Here is a 25,014-nt window from a genome sequence, read left to right as displayed (position 1 = left end):
GGCCAAAAAGGCCGTCGAGCCGAAGATTTCAGCGTTCAAGCCGCTACTGAGCAAGGCTCTCGAGTCGAAGACCAAACCCGACCCGAAACAGCAGATTGCATCGACGCCCAAGGCCGTACATGTTACGCACCGTGAGCTCGAGTCGACGCAAGGAAACAAGCATGCTAGTGAGCCGCCGAAGCAACTCGGATCGAACACTACGGCAAGCTCTAAGAAGGTCGACTCGTCCACGGGTCACCCTCCAATTAAATACGGTCTGCCACCAACGGCTCGCCCCAAACATCTCGAGCAGCACAAAAGCACTGACACATCCAAAAGAGTGTACGCGCCTTTGTAGTCCACTTCTGAGGGGGTTATGTTTCAAGAACCCTCGTATGACAACCAGTCGAAGCTCTTCATCGACTCGGAATCTGGCAGGCTCACCATCCATAAACGGAAAATCGCACCAGAACATCCCTGAGGCGTACAAAATCCCTCTTAAAAGGAAAAAAGACTCAACCACCTCACCAGTTCTCTTTGAACATGTTGAGAGTTATTCACAACAAGATGCATATTCTCCAGCGCAAAGTGAGGAGGACGTGGGTGATGAATACGGTCAGATGGCATTCACTTATCATACTGACACTGACCAAGAAGAACCTCCGCAATGGACTGATGCTGCAGACCCTGATGATCCACAAGCTGCACAGGACATTCAGTCTTACAATGTCAACACCTCGCCTACTGAAGACACGGCGGCGTTTAACGCTTTAATAGAAAGGGCAGCCCTCAACCATGACGTGGAAATGCACGCAGAACCAGTGGGAGAAGATTTCCTATTTGATACTTTCTCCACCTCTGAAAAATCGGCAAAAACATTGCCTATGCTGAAAGGAGTCCTCAAACATGCTGCGGACTTTTTCAAAGAGCCCACAAAGGCAAGGGTTGTCAACCCAAGGATTGAAAAGAAGTATAGACCTGCGCCTGTGGACCCTACCTACATCAAGGGCCAGCTCCCATTGGACTCCCTCGTAGTGGCCAATGCTCGCAAGAGGGCAAACTAGTGGTGATGCTCCTCCTCCGGACAAACAATCAAAGATCTTGGAGGCTTCAGGAAAGCGGGTGGCAGCACAAGCTGCTAATATTTGGAGGATTTCAAATACAGAGGCCCTATTGGCTAGATACGATAGGGCTCACTACGACACATTAGAACAGCTGTTGCAACACCTGCCTGATGTTTACAAAGAGGGAGCAGAAATGATCATATAGGAGGGGAAGTTAATTTCTAATGCATCCATCAAATGTGCACTGGATGCTGCAGACACAGCAGCTAGGGCCATTAACACTAATGTAATGTTGAGACTTCACGCCTGCCTCCGCATCTCTGGGTTTAAACCAGAGATTCAGACAACTTTGCTCAACCAGCCAGTTAACCCTGACTTCCTTTTTGGTCCCGATGTAGACACGACCCTCAAAAAAATTAAAAAGGACACTGAGACGGCAAAATCCATGGGGGCTCTGCAGTCACAGCAGTTTCGGGGCAGTTCCTTTCGTCGCTCCGGTAATAGGGGAGCCTCTCGAGGACAAGCTTTACAGCAAGCCCAGTACAACAAGGGGAGCACGCAAACCACCTATACAAAAAATAACAGGGGTGGATATTGTGGGAACAGCACCAAGGGCAGAGGATGTGGAAATAACAATGCCAGATCTTCCGCTCCCAACAAACAGTGACGCCTTGTCACTGCCCCCCGACCATTTAACACCAGTCGGGGGAAGACTCCAGCAGTTCTTGCCGGTCTGGGAAGGCATTACCATGGACAGGTGGGTGAGACAACTTATCCAATACGGCTATTGTCTAGAACTAACCTCCACTCCCCCCCAACATACCCCCAAGGCACCGTCCTATGTCCGCAGAGCACATGCACTTATTGCAGCAAGAAGTACTCTCCATGCTGCAAAAAGGGGCAATAGAACTCGTGCCTGTAAAAGAGCAAGGTACAGGGGTGTACTCTCTGTACTTCTTAATCCCAAAAAAAAGGATGGTTCCCTGCGGCACATTCTAGACCTCAGACCCCTCAACCAATACATACTGTCAGAACACTTTATTTATTCAAAGTTTTATATAGCGCGAACAAGATATTTGCAGATATCAGAGCGCTTTACAGAAACAAGGGGTAGGCACAACAAGAGGGTGATTAAACAAACTATTGTGTACAATATAGTAGTCGGTAGTAAGTGAGTAGTAAAATAGGATAGCAATCATGTAAAAATATAATACCAATAAACAATCAGGTAACCAATAATACAAAAACGGAGCAAAATCTTTGATCCAACAACAATAGAGTTCAGGTGAACTTGGCCATAAGGATGGCTTTTACCTCTTTCTTAAAAAATGCAGTGGAGGAGATAAGCCTGGTTTCAGGAGGGAGTGAATTCCAGATCCTGGGTGCCATTCCTGAGAAGGAGCGTTTGTATGTTTTTTCCTTCCGGAATCTTCGAGGTTTCAGGAGGAGATTTTTTGTACTTCTATTGGATCTCGAGCCTCCTGATATAGTCAGCTTGTGAGTGAGGTAGTTGGGTGACTTGTGGTGTACGGCCGAGTGTGTCATACAGGCAATTTTCAGCTGTATTCTGGCTTCAAAAGGCAGCCAGTTCAGGGATTTTAAGTCAAGGGATATATGCGAATGTTTTCTTGAACCAGGGATGAGTCTCGCGGCAGCGTTCAAGGAGGCTCTTAGGGGTGCGGTTGTTGACAGGGGGAGTCCACTGAGGGCCACAATTCCGTAGTCTATGCGAGGGATGACTAGGGCTTGTACAGCAGTTTGGAAGTCCTTAGCTGGGAAGAAGCGTTTAAGTTTCCTCAGAGTGTTGATTTGAAAATTAGCTCCTTTAGTTGCTTTGCTAATGTGCTGCTGCATGTTGAGGTTGGTGTCAAGTGTGATGCCTAAGGATTTCGCGGATTCCACGATGGTGGGTTGGACATTGAGCGCAGTTAGGTGATTGAGCCAGATTTGGGTGATGGCGATTTTCGCAGGAGGTGAGATCAGAAGGAACTCAGTTTTCAGAGCATTTAGTTTTAGGTGATTATCGGCCAACCATGATTGGGTGTTTCTGAGTGTGGAGTTCAGAAGTTTGATGTCTTCCGGGGATTGTAGCTTGAGGTAAAGTTGAGTGTCATCGGCATACATATGGAAGTGTACATTAGATGCTTGAAGCAAGGTGGTGAGTGATTCCATGACGAGGTTGAACAATGTGGGGGATAGGGAAGATCCTTGTGGGACGCCTAAAGTTACAGGCACAGATGAGGACAGCATGTTGTTGATCTTGAACTTCTGAGACCGCTTATGTAGGAAGGAAGTGAACCATTTGAGAACTTTCATATGTTAACCTTACAGCAGGTCCTGCCATTGCTCAGTCAGGGCGACTTCCTAGCAATCCTGGACCTCAAGGATGCATATTTCCACATTCCCATTCACCCAAGTCACAGGAAATATCTCAGATTCACCATCAACAACCAGCATTACCAATTCAAGGTCCTGTCTTTCGAGGTCACCACTGCCCCCAGAGTGTTCACCAAGTGCTTAGCAACCGTGGCTGCGCACCTTCGGAGACAGCACATCCATGTCTATCCCTACCTGGACGACTGGCTTGTTCAAGCTAAGTCGGCCCAGCAGTATGCCAGCCACATGTCACGCACAATTCACCTCCTACACAGTCTAGGATTCTCACTAAACTACCAAAAGTCGCACCTTCAGCCCGCTCATGTGCAACAGTACCTAGGGGCGACAATAAACACTCTAACAGCAACAGTGCAGCCAAACTCTGCCAGAGTCAACAGCATGCAGCTGCTAATTCAGAAATTCAGGCCTCCACAATCGCTCCCTAGCTCATTGCACCATCAGGATTCAAGCAAGCCGGGCCGAAGATGGCTGAAATGCCAGAAACCGGTCCCCGGTAGCTTGTTTCCTTCCCAGTATAAGAATTGGCTTGGTAGTTTGGTCTGCCCTGTTCCCATGATGCACTGGGCCAGGGTCAGACTAATTTGCATATAGCCAAGTTCTGAGCTGGGATGGTGCAGTGAGCTGAAAAACGGTGATGGATCAAGCCCTGATCTTTGGACTGGGTAAGAGTGGTCTGCTTAATTCAGACACTCTGTTCATCACCACCCCCTTTTCTGAATAATTTTTGTCCACCATAAGCGTGGAAGGGTATACTCAGATGTGAGTGCCTAGCTCATTGCACCATCAGGATTCAAGCAAGCCGGGCCGAAGACGGCTGAAATGCCAGAAACCGGTCCCCGGTAGCTTGTTTCCTTCCCAGTATAAGAATTGGCTTGGTAGTTTGGTCTGCCCTGTTCCGATGATGCACTGGGCCAGGGTCAGACTAATTTGCATATAGCCAAGTTCTGAGCTGGGATGGTGCAGTGAGCTGAAAAACGGTGATGGATCAAGCCCTGATCTTTGGACTGGGTAAGAGTGGTCTGCTTAATTCAGACACTCTGTTCATCACCACCCCCTTTTCTGAATAATTTTTGTCCACCATAAGCGTGGAAGGGTATACTCAGATTTGAGTCCCTAGCTCATTGCACCATCAGGATTCAAGCAAGCCGGGCCGAAGACGGCTGAAATGCCAGAAACCGGTCCCCGGTAGCTTGTTTCCTTCCCAGTATAAGAATTGGCTTGGTAGTTTGGTCTGCCCTGTTCCCATGATGCACTGGGCCAGGGTCAGACTAATTTGCATATAGCCAAGTTCTGAGCTGGGATGGTGCAGTGAGCTGAAAAACAGTGATGGATCAAGCCCTGATCTTTGGACTGGGTAAGAGTGGTCTGCTTAATTCAGACACTCTGTTCATCACCACCCCCTTTTCTGAATAATCAACAATCGCTCCCAGCGCAAGTATTCATGCAGCTGATCGGTATGATGGCCTCCCGCATATTCATAGTCCTGCACGCGAGGCTACACATGCGTCCCCCTTCAAGAATGCTTAGCACGACAGTGGAGCCAAGCTCATGGGCATCTGAAAGACCTAGTGTTGGTGACCGGTCGTGCATACAACTCTCTGCATTGGTGGAACACACAAAACCTGTGCAGGGGACGACCGTTCCACGAGCCTGTCCCACAAGTAGTGCTGACAACGGATGCATCTCTCCAGGGCTGGGGGGCGCATGTCCTCCATTACACTGTGCAAGGACTATGGACGGCACAGCAGCAAAAGATGCATATCAATCTTTTGGAGCTGATGGCAATCTTCATGGCAACAAGGTCGTGTTGATCCGGACGGACAACATGACTGCCATTTATTAATCCAGAAACAGGGAGGCACACACTCCCCGCAGCTATCTCACCTAGCCCAGAGCATGTGGAAGTGGGCCATCCAAAGGAACATCTTCCTCATGGCGGAACATCTCCCAGGCAAGGACAACCAGATGGCGGACCTGCTCAGCAGGCGCAGTCATCAGATGCACGAGTGGGAGATTCACCCCTCAGTGCTCCAACCATATTTCCAGCAGTGGGGTCATCCAGAGATCGACCTCTTCACCACAAAGGAGAACGCAAAATGCCAAAACTTCGCCGCCAGTTTCCCACACCTGCAGTCTCAGGGCAATGCGATATGGATGAACTGGTCAGGCAGATTTGCGTACGCTTTCCCTCCAGCTCCGCTCATACCGCTAGTGGCGCGCAAACTGCGGCAGCTCTCCATGACATTCATCCTGGTTGCTCCAACGTGGGCACGGCAGGCTTGGTGCACCATGTTCCTGGAACTTTCAGTGGTGCCTCACCAGCGGCTACGCCTCACGCCTCACGCCCAGTCTCCTCACTCAGAGCCATGGAGACCTACAGCATCCAGATCCGCAACAGTTGTGCCTTGCGATTTGGCTCCTGAGGTCATAGTTTGGCTACCTCAACTTGCTCCCTGACTGTATGAACATCATCAAAGAGGCAAGGCGACCTACAACTAGGGCGTGCTATGCAGCCAAATGGAAAAGTTTTGTCATCTACTGTTCCAATAATGACATTAATCCGCTAGATGCGTCCACACAAAACATCATATGTTACTTGCTGCATCTATATCGATGCAATCTAGCGTATAGTTCCATTAGGATACATTTAGCCGCAATAGAAGCTTATCTTCAAAACAGGCAGCATCTTTCCCTCTTCAAAGTGCCTGCCATTAAAGCCTTCTTGGAAGGACTCAAGAGTGATCCCTCCCAGACACCCTCCTTCACCTGTCTGGAATCTAAACATCGTTCTCACCAGGCTCATGGGGCCACCCTTTGAGCCTCTTCATTCTTGTGAGATACAGTTTCTTACATGGAAAGTGGCTTTTCTGATGGCCATCACATCGCTACGAAGAGTTAGTGAGCTTCAAGCCCTAACAATTCAAGAGCCCTTTCTACAAATTCATGCTAATAGGGTAGTGCTGCGCACCAACCCCAAATTCATGCCTAAGGTGGTCTCGCAGTTCCACATTAATCAAACCATAGAACTGCCAGTTTTCTTTCCAAACCCAGATTCAGTGGCAGACAGGGCCCTGCACACCTTAGATGTTAAAAGAGCTCTCCTGTATTACATCGACAGGACAAAAGACTTTAGAAAGACTAAACAACTGTTTGTTGCCTTCTCTCCACAACACAAAGGCAACCCTATTTCCAAATCAGGTATAGCCAGATGGATTGTTAAGTGCATACAAATCTGTTATCAAAAAGCTAAACGCACTTTAACAGTTCACCCAAGAGCGCATTCCACACACAAGCTAGGGGCATCCATGGCTTTCCTAGGTAACATTCCTCTAGAGGACATATGTAGAGCAGCCACATGGTCCACCATACATACATTCACCAAACACTACTGCGTAGATGTACACTCCAAGCAGCAAGCCGCTGTAGGACAGACTGTTCTCAGAACTCTCTTTCAGACTGCTGCAGCTGGCACTGGCAACCGCCGCTAGGGAGGTAACTGCTATTTATTCTATGCACAGATATGAATTCAGCAGCCCACATGCCTCGAACGGAATATGCTACTTACCAGTATGCATCTGTTCTTGGCATGTAGGGCTGCTGACATTCATATCGCCCTCCCTCCTCCTCGGTGCCTGTCGCAGCTGTAGCACTCAGAATCATTTTCAGGCATGGTCATCACTTTCAGTATTACACTCCACCTCTGCCACAATGGCGAAAAACAATCTGGGGATGGAGAGGATGCCCATGCGCACTGTAGTCCAGGGGAGGAGCCACCTATCTCGTGATACTTCGAAGACTCTTCCAGGACAACAATGTGCAATCATCCGGACCCAACACTAGGCGGCGATCTATGCACAGATATGAATGTCAGCAGCACTAGATGCCAAGAACAGATGCATACTGGTAAGTAGGATATTCCTTAGGGATCTAGACAACAGTGCATTTGGGCACCCAAGGCAGGGGTACATGTCTTACCATGCAGAGGACTTTTCCGTCCCAACACATCTTTAGCAGCTAACACACCTGACTCTTTAAGGGAATGCTGTTTTGCTTTCTTTACAGTTTCTGGATCTTTAACTGATTTGTGCTGCTAAAGAAATGTGACTTACATACTTAGATTTAATATTGCCTATGTGCTACAGGTGTTACAAGTTTGCACGTGATCTTCCCGACTGCACAGGTATTTCATCAAAGGATGAAGCTACTCAACCTACCTAGAATGGGGCTCATTATAGAAATCACCTATTTTTTCATTTACAGCATTGTAGAAGTATTCCTCATCTAAACACAGAATGGTAGAACGATATGTGATTTTTAAGCTGTAACATTTGTCAAGCTGTGATGCTGCTGTTCCAGGATAACTTGTTGGTTTGTGTGGATCTGTTGAAGCTACTTGTCCACTCCAGCTTGCTGTCCTCGGAATAATGTCACACTATACTGCGTATTGATCTATGATGAATGTCGTACATATTTGTTAAATGTTCAATTCAATACTTTTTTCAATTGTTCTTCTCTTTATCAATCTTAATAACATTGTTTTAAAACTGTTTTTCCAGGCTTCATTCTCATGAATGCCTCATTCTTCCTTTCTGAAATATTTTATCTCTTGATAACTGCGTGGGTGGAGGATCTGCCTTTGAAATTGTTGTGGTACCTGACTTCAGAACGTAGTCCTTTCCCCTTTTTTTTCTGTGCACTCTTATTATCGATGACCCAATAGCGGCTTTATCAATAGGAAGCGGGTATCATTTTTAGGTTTCGCCTGCGATGGCTGCGCATGCGCAGTCTCGCTGCCAAGATTGAATGATTTTAAGGGGCTTTGAGTATCAGGCTTTAAGCCGCGCCCCTCTTTCCCATTGGCCGGCGACACCGTTTATGCTAAACGGTGGCCAGCCGTTGGGAAAGAGCTTTTGATGATGTACACTTTTCTCTTTTTGAGACGGCCCACTTGGATGGGCTCGTCTGACTTCCTCTTGGCGTAAAAGGTTTCTTATCTTTATGGGGGCCCCACAAAGATAAGAAACTTTTTACGCCAAGAGCAAGTCAGACGAGCCCATTCAAGTGAGCCGTCTCAAAAAGGGAAAATTGTAGTCAGCATCTGCTCAAGTGCTCTGTCAAAATCTGTGGTTTCTTAATAGCATGAAATGTAATTTTACGTCTATTTGAGCAAGGAAGATAGGGCCTGAAATCCAGGGCGGCGATAAGTGTGCACTCCAAAGGGCCCGGGGTGGCATCTGCGGATCCCGATTTAACATCTGAATGTTTGGGAACAACACTCTAGTGTCTTCCGGAGAGGGGCCATTAATGCGAGGACGACGCCCGCCCTCAGCCGCTGCCTTGTCCCATCTTCCCCCGTTGCAGTGTGCAAACAGCAAACCTGTTTGCCAAGCTTGCTGTGACAATATGGCTCTCAAATATTTGTCAGCCGCCAATGCAGAGGTCTTGTATAAATATGGTTTTCTCTGGCCCAAGGCGAGAGGTGCCGCAGTCTTAAGGGGGGTGTCAGGCTGCAGTACACCCATGGGGAGCAGGCACTGTGGCACCCACAGAAAGTCCTGGAAAAGGGATGGGGCAAGCGGGGGTGTTTTCTTCAAAGGGAATGTTTAATTCGCGGTGATATGTTTTTTAAATCATTGAATGTAGACCCGTCTTGAGCAGTCATCCTGGCTCCCCACTTGACCAAATTGTGTGGTCCTGGCCAAAAGCGCTTAGTCTAAAATCTGATACATTGGGGAGCTACGTCCAAAACTTTTGCTATACCAAAAGGGAATGGGACGTGCCTCATGTGCGAAGTCCGGCGTGCAAGTCCTATACTTTCCTCTTCCACGTTTCACGAAATAAAGTTTTGTTTATTAATAGTTTACTTAAGGTTCCTCGCTACACAAAGTGCTTTGAGTGGAAGCGCTATACAAACCGACAATGAATAGCTCCGCGAGCCCCTGTGTCTTTATCCATTATGACTGTGCCCGAAGAATTTGGCTAATGTCTATTCTACACGGAAGCAGTTTAGGTGCTAGTGTGCTCCCTGCTCATTTTCTCTCCTCGGAAGAATGAAAGTTCGGAGTCGCCATTGTCGGTATTTGGTACGGCAGCTTCGAATAAGTCTCTGACATAACCAATCAATTGGAAACTGCAAAGAAAGAAAATGTTTTTTAAACTGCAGGTCAATTGTCTCAACTCGATTCTTGATTAATTGCCAATTTGATCCCAGTCGCGGCCTTCTACTACTATGACTACGACAGAGGTGCTTTAATTTTGACAATATTACTTGAATTACCTTGCCCCCATTTTTCTTCTGCTCTTATGGGGTAGTGCTCTGTCTGTTTGTAGGCGCACATTAGGTATAGAGGAGTCTATCACGGTCTGTTTGAGCATGAACATGCAGCAGCCTTTCTGATGTGGCTCGTGGGCTAATGCTCATTTAGCAGGATCACATCTCCGCCTTAACTTTTTACTTTTCTTAGGTCGATAAAAACCGTATATTTGGGTGGTTAGTATCAACTCGCGTCTAAGTCAGATAGCGTCATTTTGTGGCTGTGCTCTATACACGCAGACTAATCAATATATCTGCATATATTACAAAAGTACACATACATTTTTTTTTTTTGTGGGTAGGCACGGGGAGATAGTCATCTTTCCAGAATCACAGGATGTTGAGCCGACTCCGAGGCTCAACCCTTGTTCCTCATCTCCAAGGCCGGCAGTTCTGGCCAGTAGGCCACATGCTCGCTTTCCCCGAACACATCTACTAGGCATTTGTTTTCTCGAGAGGCATTCACTGTGGTGTGGAATTTTTGATGTGGGAGTTTTTTTAGGAGCATATTTTCGAGCCCCTTGTTATGAGCGCCGTCGAGTGATTACCTCTTCCAAGCAGGTATGCCCGCTTGCCATGAAAGCAGCGAACGTGTCCGCAGCATTATACCAGTGCTTAATTTGTAGAGGTAGGTGCAGATGGCAGCCACAGGCACTCGGTTACACATTTGTTTTTCATTATCTGACTTTAAACCCAGTGCAATTGAGGGAAAAGTTAATGGGGGTGGGGGGTGAACAAGAGATCGCTAGGAAAACAGTGATAAAAAGAGAAGACAAGCATGATAACAAACTCACAATAAAGAATACAATAAAGAAATGGTAAAGGAATGGGGTGAAAGAAATGTGTATAGTTAGGACTAAGCAGCCTTGGCATTCGTGATTCCGGCGTCCGTCAACCCAGAAGGAAGACTTCTAAGAACAATTTTTGGCCCGTACACTTGTTTTGTTTCCTTCTTTTTGCGAAATATAACTTCCCCCAAAACAGTCCCGCAGGTTTATTTGCTGTCATAACTCCAACGATGGAATATTTTAGTGTTCAAAATCTCATTGCCGGGGGATGCGGGCTGAGAGTATCGCGGGTGACGAAGCAAATTACAGGAATACAACTTATAACCTACCACTAAATTTGTACTGCTTCCATGAGCCATTTGCCTCATGTCTAAACACTTACACAGACAGTCGATGACTTGACTGATTAATTGGCAGCGCTGCACATGACTGTGAGGAATGCGCTGACCCAGTATATTTTGGGATGTGCCTACAGCATCATGGCTTGTCAGAAACATTTGTGGGGGCCAAATATCATGTGCGAGAGGCCTCTCCTGTTTTCTCGTAGCACAAGCACCTCAAAACAGAAGCAATGTCTGACGAAACATTTGGAGCATACGGCGCAACCTAGTGGCAGTTGCCTTTACTTCTCTCATGAATGTATCACTAAAATTGGCAGCTGTCTTAACTTGCCTAATACTATACCACAAAAACACATGAAGCCTACATTTGGAATAAATACCTAGATTTGATAGTAGCAGTGTGTGGCTGTGTAAAGTGCTCTGCCTGGGGCAAACAGCCCTGGCAGTCCCGTACCTCTCTTTGTAACAGCCCTGATATATATGGTAGAGATGAACCCCTTCCATGCTGATGACGAGCTGGGCTTGTCATGGCGTAGCCTCCTCGCACGCTGATGACGAGCCCAGCTCGTCACGTAACATGCGTTTTTAAAAATCTCAGCGCAGCAGCGGAATTCCGCTAGCGCGCCTGCGGTTAACAAAAACGTGGCCCACCTATAATTACTGCAAAATTTAACAGCAAGACTTCTGTCTGGGTTGGATCATGTTTCAAACACTTAGTACACTACGCTCGTTGCCAAAAAACACAAACATCTGTAAAGTCAATAAGTCTGGTATTGTTGGCCGCTAACTTTTGGCTTTGCCAATGTTTGTGATTTTTGTTGTTCTAAATTTGTTTAAATGAAATACTTACTGTGTGTAGGTACATACTGTACAAGAAAAGAACGTCGTCACTCAGAGAGCTAAGCTGACGACTCAAGTGGGCTGATCAGGTTTCCCATGCTGTATGCATATGGGTGGAACAAAAATGTCAATGACACACTGACAGACCCATGGGTGAAGAGAGCTAACCGACAGCACCTATCGCTAAGTACACGGTCCATATAAGTGTATTCAAATCTAAAAGTCTTGGCTAAAGCCAGACATAAAACGAATATTCATAATCTTTAATCGTAGCACACAAACCCCTCTTTCTGAACTCCCGTTTTGTTTTTAGTAAAATATAGATTATCTCCTCGTTTTTCCCATCCATCAAACCGGGTTAGGAAGTGAAAGGTGTCATATGGAGCCGCGTGGTAGATGGAGCACACATAGGACAAGATTCACTTTACCACAAAGAACTGGATTACGAATGGGCCGGAGAGGCTTCAGGTATTTCCCTCCCCAATAAAATACAGATATCGAGGAGTGTGATATTTAGCCGGTTTAATATATACCTGCTATTCAAAGTTTTCCTCTGAACAATAAAGTATTAAATGCAAAATGTGGTGCTTCTGCGGGCATCGCATCCCCCTACATGTTTTCCACCCAGTAAAACGTAGGCAGGCAGTTTCTACATGCATTCACCCGCAAAAAACTGACGTGGTCACGAGAAAAGACATCGGAATTATGGCCTAGGGATGGATGTAAATAGTGCACTACTGTGACCTAAAGCTAGTATTACTTGTAAGTGTCCCTCTCATCTCCGCAATAGATGAGCACTCACCCTGTTAGATGGCGGAAAGAAGGAGGATAAAAATCAGGATGAGCCACCTTTGAGACTATCCCCTCACAATAACAAGGGATGGCTGGAGTCCAGTGGGCCTGGCCTGATGGCTCAATGGCTGCTGACGTTTGCTGCCTCACGAGAAAAAAAGTCCTGCCTCGTAATAACAAGCATTTAAAATAGGTCTTGCCTTTTGTTGAGTTAAAGCCATTTGCTTTGCTATACAATATCATTAGCAAAGCAGATGGCTTTAACTTAATCAAAGGCGAGACCTATTGCATTTTCAATGCTTGTTCCTTATCCAGTGAGCTTCTATTTACAATGTTTCCTTATGTTCAGTTTCTGACCTGGTGGTCTTCCATGGTAAGCCTGGGTCCTGTTCTGTGAACACTTCTCGTATCTCTCCACTTACACATGCCTCTGATGTGATACTGCACCTGGAGTATCACTTCAGTCACTGGACCACTACATAGGTTTGCTGCAGCTGATGAATTTCTAAATATGTCTGGAATCTGACCAAGGGAGAAATGTTAGAATGAGATAAAGATGGGCAACAGAGAAGCAGAGGGTAAAAGACAAATGTAAGTTCAGAATACAACTGAAGGAGGGGCTATGGGGAGACTAACGTGGCTCAAGATGCAAAAACTGGAAACAAAGTGGGAAGAATGAGTGAAGAAAGAATCCTTGTTGGTAGGTTATCTCCAGTATAAATTCACTTTTGAATTCTGCCCATGAAAGCAGGTGGTAGCAGATACTTGAGCAACTGCATGGAACAAGATATGAGCTCAGGAAAGCCCCGAAAGGTGATTCTACAAAGTTTTTCTAACTTAACCAGTTCGCTACAGCATTCTTTTCTTCTTAGATTAAAGAAAATGAGGAGCTAGTCCCTTTGGTACAAATTGATGGTCTGTCGATTGACGAGTAAGTATTTTTTAATGTTGCTAAATAATTTATTGTAATTTGTGTCTAGGTACTGGGTATTTAGATCCTGGGGCCGTGTTGGGACAGTCATTGGCAGTAACAAGCTGGAAGAGATGTCCTCAAAAGAAGAAGCAATAGACCACTTCCTGGAAATGTATGAAGGGAAAACTGGGAATTCGTGGCATACTACTAACTTCACAAAGTACCCAAATAAATTCTACCCCCTGGAAATAGACTATGGCCAGGTAAGCATGTCCTGGTTCACATACAAGTCATCAGAAGCTGGTCAAACATTGCATTGTTTATTTGGTGCATTCTTTTTTAGGTCCTAGATGGAAAAGTCTATCTGATTTAACTTTCTCTCTGTCATCCATAATACTGTAGAGGGGTTACATGTCAACAGGAGCACTTATAATTCATGCCCATTCAATGCTATCATGCTCTGAAATCTGTTAAGACCATTGCTACTCAGTTAATTCAGCTCTTTGTTCCTTTCTCGCTCCCATATTGGCACATCCCTTAGTGTAACCTCCAGAATATCATTCCCTTTCACATCCTCTTTTTTCAGGCTTCTTCATACATGCTGGCTTCTTGAGAACTCCTGGTCTCCGCATATCTAGCGTCGTCTTTTCTAGTAGCCTAACGTAATTTTGAGACCTAGTCTATTTTTTTCGATCACATGATCTCTTATGATCTACCCAAGAGCACACTCAAAATTGATCTGTTCTGGTCAATCATCTCCACTTATAATTTTGTCAATTCAGACCTCTACATTTTTGCCTTTCTTTTGTGATATACTGTTTACCTTCGCCAACACTGCTTTCTTTTTAACTATTGTCATCCATTTTAGGCTATCTTTATTTATCACCCTTTGATCATTAATGGTCTGTGCGCACCCCGTTTTGATAGCCTGTTGTCCATCATCTTCTTTCTAATCTTACCTATTCTTGTTCCTTCTGAGCTTGTCTTGCTTCTGCTGATATTTTCTTGTCTATGTTCGCCCCTTGTAATTTTGTCTTTCCTCACTCTATCAGATTTTTACTGTTCTATCCCCTCTCCCTTTGGCCTTGTTTAAGCTCTGCCCTTCTAATCGCATCAATCTTCACCCTTTTTCATCTATTCATGTTTAGCTTCACACACTCTACCCTAGGTTTACCCTCACCCCTCATCTGGTCTCTTTTTGAGTATTTTTTCCCATTCTAAACATTTGTGATCCTTTTACCCTCCTGATAAATTTTTGTTTATGCTCAGACTCATGTGTGTTTGGGAACTTTGTCTTTCTGGTTAGTATCTTTGTCCTTTCTGTTTTTTGCTATTATATCTTCCCATTTTCATCTCTTGTTTTCTATCCTTTCTCCTTCTGGCTCCCTTTTGTATGTTATTTGGTTTTAACTACCTCTGCCTTTCTGTGCACTTTATGATCTTTTTTTATCCTCGCTCTTATTAACCACCTTTTGTCAACATTCATGATTTTTTGTCTATCTTCACCACTTCTAATCTTTGGTCTATACTTGTCATTTCTGACCTCTTTTTTATCCTATCATTGTTGATCATATAATTGAATATTACTTGTGCAAATAGCTTTGGAATAAACCCTGTCAGTCTTCAAGATAATGCACATGGCTTGATGAAAACATAGCTTGATTTGCATGACTTTTTGTTTCATGTTTTACACCCAGTGGCTGCAGACTGTTATAGCGCCATTCCTGTCTTTAAACAAATGTCCTAGGATCCAGAGAAGTCTGAAGCAGATAACATATACTTAACTTCTTTCACTGTTTCTATCTTTTGTCTGTTCCGTAAGGAGGAAGAAGTTGTGAAGAAGCTGTCAGTGAATGCAGGCACCAAGTCTAAGCTCGCCAAGCCTATCCAGGAGCTGATCAAGATGATCTTTGATGTGGAGAGCATGAAAAAAGCCATGGTGGAGTTCGAGGTACTTGGGTTTATTTAGTGTATGTATTTGGCCAGGGCTTCAGGTCATGTCTGCTTTCTCTTTAAAGTGGGCCTTACTGTATGTGAGATTGTGCAGATGTTAAACATTGTGCAGGAATGGTTATATGTATCCCTGATGGTTGACTTTAAATTTAATTTAGACTAGCTGACCGATTGTTCCCTGTTGTTCCCTGTTGGCCAAACATAACTTGCCAGTGTGAAGTTGTGTGTACAGCCCCCTGTCCACAACTCTTAACTGTGAAAGTTAAATGAAAATGGTGTAGTGTTTAAACAACATTCTTTCAAGACTGGTTTGTCTGTACCTCCATGATAATGCTTCCTTATGGCTGTTGGTCGGGCTTGATAGAATGAGATTCAAAAACAATTCCCAAGCTAAATTTTCATGACCTCTATTTTCTGTTGAAAATCACACTATGTACGTGGGTGGTAAAAAGAAGGAAAATAGGAGAAAGAAGGGGGCTGCAAAGCCCTTATAATCTTAAGATGAGAACCCTCACTCACCCAGAGGTGACATGCATCATCATTGGATCCCCTCTTCACACTGGAACCTCGCAGTACCAGTGTGGGCTATGACTCTCGCAAGAGAGGAGTGGGGGTTGTCACTAGATTCTGCAGATCTTATTTCTTGTATGGGGAGGTAAGAACAGCGTGCAAAAATCAAAACCATAAAGTGAGTTAAAACTATCTCATGGTGGCCAGGACAACTTTAATTCTGGTTCCCCCAATGGATAGAGCTAAAAACCAAGCTCAGTGAAAAGGGTATGGCTGTTCCCTTATTAAATGGTCAACATGTTTCTGCCTTCCTTGACTACAAAAGTATGTGGCATCCCTCAAAACCCACGTCCTAAAGTCAATCTGCTTAATAATCGAAAAGAAAAGACCATTCTTTCATGGTATTGGTCAGTGTCGTGGCATCCTCCTTTATGATCCACCAAAATCTGGAAGAAAAAACACAATGATGATAAACAGTCCACATCTGAATAGAAACTGTATTCGTCCCAGTGACAACTACGTGCCCACCACCAACACTGCAACCTAGTGTAAAGTGAATTCATGGGATGATACGAAATTAATAAAAGTTCTTTCCAACTATATTATATTAAATCTACTCGACCTTCAATGATCCTTTCAGAGCGAGTCTAAGCTGTAAAAGATGTGAAAGTAACATAAAGAAAAGAAAAGGCAATCAAAATTATTGAATCAACATACATCCCCAGTAAGTGATGCTCTGTTCGTGTTGCTTCATAAATAAAGTTTAACAATATTGAATCATGTAAAAGCCATAGATTTCTAGGCAAGACAGGAAAATACCGTAACATATGTACGAAGAAAAAGCACAACTGACTAAAGACACTCCAGCCCATATATTCAAAGCCCAAAATGCCCAAACTCCCTATCAAAAAATCATACTCCTCAAGAGTGTATCAAGTAGTCTTAGGCAATTTTTTAAGGGACTACAGCATAAACTGTCGCAGGCCGTATTACCTACAAAGTCTAAGACAACTGCATCACATAAAAGGTCAGCAGGACGATCCATCTCTCTCGGGACGCGTGTATTAGAAACCGCGACCCATATGTACCGCCCCGTCATGTGTCAATGAACCGGAACCAAATACTCTGCGCATGGGAAATGTAGTTCTCACGCGTCTACCTACTAAATGCAGCTGTGTCGGCCTCGGTATAAGATTTCTCAGCTCTATCAAAAAGTATTACGTGCTAACATTTCCAGCACCTATAAGGGACGTGTGTATTAAAGGCAACGTCCAGAATATATATCCCTTTTGTGTGTCAGTGAATCTGAATCTAATAAACCGCAAATGGGAAATGTAGTTCTCACACACCTACCCATTAAATTCAGTAGTGTCAAAATGGATTTAGAATTATTCACTTATATCCAAATACTGGGTTACGTGTCAGCATATCCAAGGTGTGGTAAACATAGCGTGTTCATGCCTATAGCCAGACCTGTATTACATGTATGATATAAAAAGTGTGTTAAGGACCCAACTCTAACTCGGCCATTGTTAAAACAATTACAGATAGTGACAATAGTAGCTCACTTAGGTTAACTTGTACATCTTCCAATATTCAAGTTAGAAAGTTGTTATTTCAGAATCAGCAAGAGTTAGTAATGCATATCTCAGGGGACTATTAGTCAAGGATGAGCAAAAAACAGGGATATAAGGTCTAAACAGGCAGACACAATGTTATTTATAGAGAACACCAAGGGATGTCATAATTAAGACATCTTTGGTGACTCCTTAGTCTAAACACCCATCGTTGTTCTCTCTGAAATAAAACTTTGTGGAGCGGACCCATACCTGTGGAATAATGAGGCTTGTCAAGAACTACCTAATTAATGTCGTCCTCAGCATGTTCTACCTCTAAAGAATGTCTGGTAAGTTTAGTATTAGACTTTTTACATCTAACTGAACTACTGTGCTCAATAATCCTGCTCTTCACCTTTCGAGTAGTCATCCCTAAATATACAAGATCACAGGGGCATCTGATCAAATAGATCACTCTCACATGTTGCAATTGGTATGGTTTGTCAGTTGCCACAGGGTTTTGAGTCCTATTTCTAACTGCTTTGTCTGTTGTGTGAACCCACATATCGAACAATATCCACATGGAAAATGTCCCTCTACAGGTACTCCCCCCTATAATGTCAAATGTGATGTCTGCTTTCTGGTGGTACGAAGTCTTGTATGAACTAAAATGTCTCTCAAGTTACAACTTTGTTGGAGAGCAATCAAAGGTGCCTCAACTGACACATCTCTTATTTAAAATATGCCAGTTCTTATTGTTGGCTTTTTTCACGGTATCTGTGAGATGACTAAAGGTGCTGCCACAAACCAAATGTTCCGTTTTCATTCTAGGATATGTCTCCAAAAGGGCATCTTGGTAATTATTACTTGCCCGTTTGCATGCTCTACGAATCAGATCTTTAGGATATTGGCATGTACTCAAATTGTCACTCAAATTGTAGGCATGTTGTTTATACTTTTGTTTTTCTGTACAGTTCCTTCGCAACCTCAGGAATTGTCCCATAGGAAGATTATCCCGCAAGATAGCTGCTGTTTTCAAATGTTAAGATGTTCCTAAGCACGTGCTTTCCATCACAAACCCAGGCAATGTCCCTCGCTTGCTTCACCAACTCTTGGTTTCCCAGTATTTGGTAGTTATGCTTCTTTAGGAGAACCGCTCTCAACTTTTGGTCCTGAGCAGCTTGATCACTACTGGTGAATGGTTAGAGTACCACCACTGTATCCTTTCATCTGGAGGTGGAGGCTGTTTCCCTTCAGTCTCCTCAGCAGTGGATTTATACCAGTGCTGTATGGGCGGCGGGTAAAGTCTTACAAGTGAAACGGTTATGCATATTGAATTAATTATCTGTATTTAGAACATGATCAGGATGTTAATTTAGAGTGTCACCTCAGGACCTTTTTGGTAATCCATCAACAGAAACGGAAGTCCATTCTTTTGTCATCCTAGACACATTGAGAATCTTCACATGCTTCAATGGTTCTTGGTTGATTCTGCTTTTAATATGTTGCCTGCAGTGCCTCCTCCCGCAAAAGGGGTAGGTGTTTCTCCACTGTATTCAGAGCCTGATGTTGAAAGGCCTCTCCTTACTTTAGAAAAGCTGGGCTGCCATGCTGTGTTCAACCTGTTTTTGACTTTTCTCCCGTTTTCCTCTCTGTGAACTCCACAGTCTGCAAATATACTGGATGTGCTCCTTGTCTTACAGTGCATTGTGCTAAGAGATGCTTGCTCTGCTGACAAGAAGTCGCCCAAAATTAACCCCCGCCACGCAGGCGTACCGCCCACCCCTTGCCAAAGCCCAAGCTATGAGAAAACACGCCAGTGGTAGAGAATGTAAAAGATATTTATCTGGGCTCCTTTTGGGGAGTTCGCCTGCTTGCTTCCTTTCAAAGACTGGTAATTCGAAAGGGGCACATTTATATTGATATGCTTTTCCGGCCCTGCCTACTGCTGATTACAAATAAATTGTGAGATCCTCACTCAAGGGTTTAATAGTCCAGAGTGATTTCTCTTCTGTCTAAAGCCCTGATTAGTGGTAGATGAAAATAGAGGTGGTATGTGCTTCACCTTGTCAATTATCATTATTCATGGGATGGGGTATTTATTGGGTACAGTAAATACCTTCTGTTACGTATTCTTGTTTTCTGTACAAGGCAATGAGAAACAACAAGATGACTCGGTCTTTATCCCACTAAATTCCATGATCTGATAGACTTATAGCTGCAGGTTCCTTACCTTTGAATTTCCCAAGCATCAGACTTGATTTCGAAACTTATTTGCGTGAGCAGTTCCCCCTGCGTGATGGCAGGTGGCTTCATTCGGTTCCGCACGGCATCATTGAAAGGTAGGGGTTAAGCCGTGTGGCGCCTGTTACACTACCAAGTCAGTTACCGACCCGCACCTTGTGTGCTTATAATGTTTCGAGGGCGAACACGACTCTAATTGTGCACGGACTGCTGGTCCATGGCGCCAAAAGCTAAGGAAGCAGTCCCTAAAGCTGCTTGCGGCACGGCAGTCAATCAATCAATCAATCAATCAGGGAATTGTAAGCGCGCTACTCACCCGTGAGGGTCTCAAGACACTGAGGGGGGTGCAGTTCAGTTTAGCCGAAGAGCCAGGTCTTGAGGCTCTTCCTGAAGGTGTTCAGGGTGTCTGCCGGTAGCTCATTCCAGGTCGCGCCTGCTCTGGCTCTGTGGATGTGTGGGGTTTCCGCCAGTGAAAGGTTGGAAGATCGGAGGTTTCTTTTGGGTACGTGGAAGTTGATTATGTCACTGAGGTATTTGGGTCCGTTGTTGTTAAGGCATTTGTAGGCGTGAGTGAGGATTTTGAAAGGAACTCTTTTCCCCATGGGGAGCCAGTGAAGACTTCGTAGGTGTTGACTGATGTGTTTGTGTCGGGGGATGCCGAGGACGAGTCTGGTGGCGGTGTTCTGTATTGTCTGGAGTTTGCAGCGTAGGGACTTGTTGATGCCGGCTTGGAGTGCATTTCCATAGTCTAGTCTGCTGGTGATGAGTGCATGGGTGACTGTCTTCCTTGACTCGGGGGTGATCCACTTGAAGGTCTTGCGGATGATTCGGAGAGTGTTGAAGCAGCTGGAGGTGACAGCGTTGACCTGTCGGTTCATCTACGACTTGATCTAATGCGACTCCTAGGAGGGCTTGTTCCCAATCAAGAAAAAGGTCGCAGATCCACTTCAGGAGCCCCAAGTCCCCTTCTTAGCACTCTAGATTCTCTGAACACTCGAAAGGAGGCACAAGAAGAAGTATAAACAGACTTCGGCTACACCTCGTCAATCTAAAGCTGAAAAGACGAGTAGGGAACACCGATGTTTCAGGCACGGTTTTGCAGAGCCGTTGTCAGGTATGACTCCGCGGCTCTCCATGTTTCCTGGAGCCTAAGCGATCCCCGCTCAAAGAAATTTTACGGGGCTATGCACAGAGTATTTGAGCGGGCCGACCCCTCCGGAGTGCCTTTGGACCTGCGGCCTCCATCAGGTTCCATGCTTGTGGCCTCAGCGGGATCTCATGGATTCGATCCATATCGGCGCCAGTCGTGCCAACGTGACCTCCAGCGCCAGTCCCGACATCAATGCTCGTGACACTAGCCCCTTTCTTATCACTGAAGAATCTGAGTCGGAATCGCATCATTCGAATCCGGTGCCGAAAGAGCCCAGTTGTTCTAGGTCATTGATTGAAAGTTTTGTGGAGCATTCAGGCATGGGGAAAGTGGGAGGGGTCACTGGACCCATTAGAACACCAGGTTCGAGGCATGTGGGCTGCTGAATTCATATCTGTGCATAGATCGCCGCCTAGTGTTGGATCCGGATGATTGCACTTTGTTGTCTTGGAAGAGTCTTCGAAGTATCACGAGATAGGTGACTCCTCCCCTGGACTACAGTGCGCATGGGCATCTTCTCCATCCTTAGATTGTTTTTTTCCGCCATTGGGTTCGGATGCTAACTCCTATAGTCCAACTTTGGAATCGAAAACAAAACTTTTCTAAAAGCCTTCGACGGTATTGTTCTCGTTCGGTACCTCTCTACTCGATCCAGCCTTCCATCTCGAATCGGTCGTCGACGCGGGCCGTTGGGCCTTTTCGACGCCACGTGAGCCGACCGTTGATGGAAAGAAGCCCGTTTAAAAGGTGCCCACAATGCCACTTCAAGTTCCCACATACTGACAAACACTCAGTATGCAACAAGTGCCTTTCCCCAGACCATAGGGAAGAAACCTGCCCAGCCTGCGCCCAGTTTCGATCGAAGAAAACTATACGAAACCGACGGGCCTCTAGGCAAGAAATGCAGCTACAGGCACTGGAACCGGTCAACATCTTCGATGATGACCAGGATCTACCGGAAGCTCCAGACTCAGACCTAGAAATCGTCACCGTCGAGGACTACTCTGACTCTGATGACAAGATCCCACCGGGGCAAATCGTGAGTACCCTGCCCCCGACAACAATTAGCCCGTTAGCAAAGGCTACGGTCGAGGCATCGCCAAAAGGCCTTAGCCAAGATCATAAAAAAGTTTCGCCGGCCCCGCCATCCGGCTCGGCATCGAAACCTTCAGAGACCCCAGGGCCCAGTACCATCGTCCCGAAGAAGGTTCCTGAGCCAAAAAAGGTTGTCGACACGAAGGGCGTTGATCCGAAAAGGCCGTACAGCCAAAGAGCGTCGAGCCAAAGAAGACGGTCGACCCCATCCGGCTCGGCATCGAAACCTTCAGAGACCTCAGGTCCCAGTTCCATCGTCCCGAAGAATGTTCCAGAGCCAAAAAAGGTTGTCGACACGAAGGGCGTTGATCCGAAAAAGGCCGTACAGCCAAAGAGCGTCGAGCCAAAGAAGACGGTCGACCCCAAAAAGGTCGCTCAGCCAAAAACTGTCGACCCCAAAAAGGTAGTCGAACCGAACAAAGGCACACAGCCGAAGGGCTCCGAACCAAAGAAGGTCGCCGACCAGAACAAGCCTACTGTTCCGAAATGCGTCGACCCGGCAAAGGGTGCCGTACTGAAGCCCGTAGCACGGCCGGAAAAACCTGTCGACCCAAAGATAACTGCTCCAAAGACACCAGTCGATTAAAAAAAAGAACATCGACTCGGAAAAGGGCACTCATCCAAAAAAGCCTACGGAGCACAAAAAACATGTCAAACCGAAAGTTCCGGTCGACCCGACGACACTCGTCGACCCGAAAAAAGGGCCCGAGCCAGAGAAAACCAATAAAACACCAAAAGTCGTCGAAAAACCAGGTGTTACCGACCCAAAGAAGTCTAACACTCAACCCAGGACTGTAGTGGAAGATCTCTTCCACCCAGATCCATCAGACGACCAGGCAAAGATGTATATTAATCTAGAGACTGGTGAAGTTACCATCCTGCACAGAAAAAAGAGGCCTTTGGACTTTGGCTCTCATTCCCCTATTCCATTAAAGACAAGCATTTGCAATGCAATAGGTCTCGCATTTACTTGAGTTTGAGCTATTAGCATTGTAAATGACAATGCCTTTTATTATGTTTTGGTTTTTAAAACAGTTAAATGAAAGGCATTGTCATTTACAATACTAATTGCTTAAACTCACTTAAATGCGAGACCTATTGCATTTGTACCTGTGAGAACACAAAGGTAAAAAATACTCGCAGATATAGACACACACACTGAGACAGATGTGCACCGAGAGACAGAAAAACGCACATAGAGAAGCACACACAGACACGGATACAGAAACGCGCACACAGCAAAAAACACACGCAGATAGAGATATGCACACAAGAGGGGATGTCACTGTTAGGGGATGCCATGACAGAGAGGCGTGGGAGGTGGGCTGGCATGTACAGGGAAGGAAACATACATTACAATGTTTTTAAAATTACAAGAGAACAGTGGGAAAACACAGAGGGGGGGAACAAATACAAAAAAGTAATTGAGAGAGATGGATAAAAACGAGACCGATTGGCGATGCCAATGTTTGTTTTACTAGTAGGTGTTGTTTATTGGCACCCGGCAGTTAGGGTTTCTTAACTGAACTGCGCATGTCAGGGTGACTGGTATTTTGCTTATGGCCTGCCAGACATGTACAGTTTAGGCTAAATTATTCTAGCAGCTGGTTTTGCCTGAACTGGACATATTTATTATCAAAGGATTAAAACCACTGCAGTTAGTTCTTGTCATACTCGGCCTTAGGTATGACTCTGGTGTGGTTTTATCGGGGTTTCCACATACACGGTCTGGTAGATTGTTCATTGGGCTAATGCATCCAATCTAGGAATAAGTGTTTGACCTCATGGTCACAACGTCAAATACTGGTGGGTACGTACAGCCTTTCATCCTTCCAAGATCAAAAAAATTTACCGAGTTGGATAACAATAAACATCCGTTATTTTAATGCCAAGAGAAAATGTTTACTTTGCAAAATAGGCGGTTATGTGGTCAGGGAGAAAAAACAGAATTCCATATTTCTCTGTGTCACTGTCCGCTTATCTGGCTAAAGTACATTCACCTTCATCACCTGGGCATTTTAAGTCATAGAGTTGGGTGGCCTTCTAACAATGACAACAAATATATCAGTATGTGTTTTTAAAGCACAATGACATTGTACCGGCCGAGCAACTCACTAAAAAAAAACAAGTATTACAACTAAATTGAATAGAAGTGATAGAGGACGGGTGGCTTACTCAATGGAATTTAGACATGCAGACTGCAGAACCATCTCCGCAGAAAGCACTTGACACATTGAGATCTTAAGCAGGGCATCCTTTTTCATGAACGCTAGCTCGAAAACTTTCTCCCCGAGGCCCAAGCCTGGCACTGATAAAATGAGTATAGTGTTTAGTAAACAAAGGCAACCCTATTCGTACACAACCAGGGCATATGAGAAATACAGAAAAAATGAGACTGGCCACTCACCATCAGGGTGAAAAACAAATCGTAACTCTGCAGCAGTGCCACCCTCCCCTGCCTGTTATGTGACTTCAAAGAGACTCGTTATAATTCTTCCCCAGTCTCATCACTTCAGAACAGAAGCATTTTCAATATAATTTACAACGGATCCAAAGTTGTTGATTATTTATCTTATGCAACTGACACCCATTGACAACGCCAATAGTCCTAACTTGTTATCTGTATAATGATTCTTGTTGCATTATATATCCCGATGCAAAGACAGAAGCAGCAAAATACCAGCGAGGCACACTGGTAATCACAAATTAGCTTAGGTGTTGATAAGCCACGCCTTTAATTATATGGACCACGCACATTTGATAGACCCCCCCCCCCAGGTTTTTCATCTCACTTAAAGCCCTGGATATGTACTTAGATTGGTCAATAAAATAGTAAAAACTAAACACGTGTGGAACACTTTTGTGTTTTTAATATTCGGAAAAAACAGAGATGTAGAGCGGGTTAGTTGGAGATGAATTGGAGAAATGCACCGAGGAGTGGGGGGGGGGCACGAGGAAAAAGGCACAGGGGAAGTGGTAGAGAAATACATGAGGGAGACTGCAATAAGGGGGGGGCATGGCGCAAGGAAACCTGAGCCCCCACCCAGTTAGGAGCTTTAAAGCCTGGTCCCCATGAGTT

At 45.1% G+C, this 25,014-nt stretch overlaps 1 protein-coding gene across 1 annotated transcript in view; it reads left to right on the top strand.

The window, feature by feature from the left end:
* PARP1 (poly(ADP-ribose) polymerase 1) overlaps positions 1–25,014 on the top strand; it is a 461,510-nt gene that overhangs the window by 296,444 nt on the left and 140,052 nt on the right. The window contains exons 13-14 of the mRNA XM_086926179.1: positions 13,495–13,690; positions 15,250–15,378. Coding sequence (XP_086782305.1) covers positions 13,495–13,690; positions 15,250–15,378 — 325 coding nt within the window. The remainder of the gene's footprint in view (positions 1–13,494; positions 13,691–15,249; positions 15,379–25,014) is intronic.

The sequence above is a fragment of the Lissotriton vulgaris genome, chromosome 6, assembly GCF_964263255.1.
Source record: "Lissotriton vulgaris chromosome 6, aLisVul1.2, whole genome shotgun sequence".
Classification (NCBI taxonomy): Eukaryota; Metazoa; Chordata; class Amphibia; order Caudata; family Salamandridae; genus Lissotriton; species Lissotriton vulgaris.
Note: the sequence above shows the minus strand (reverse complement) of the source record. Positions and strands in the feature narration are given on the sequence as shown.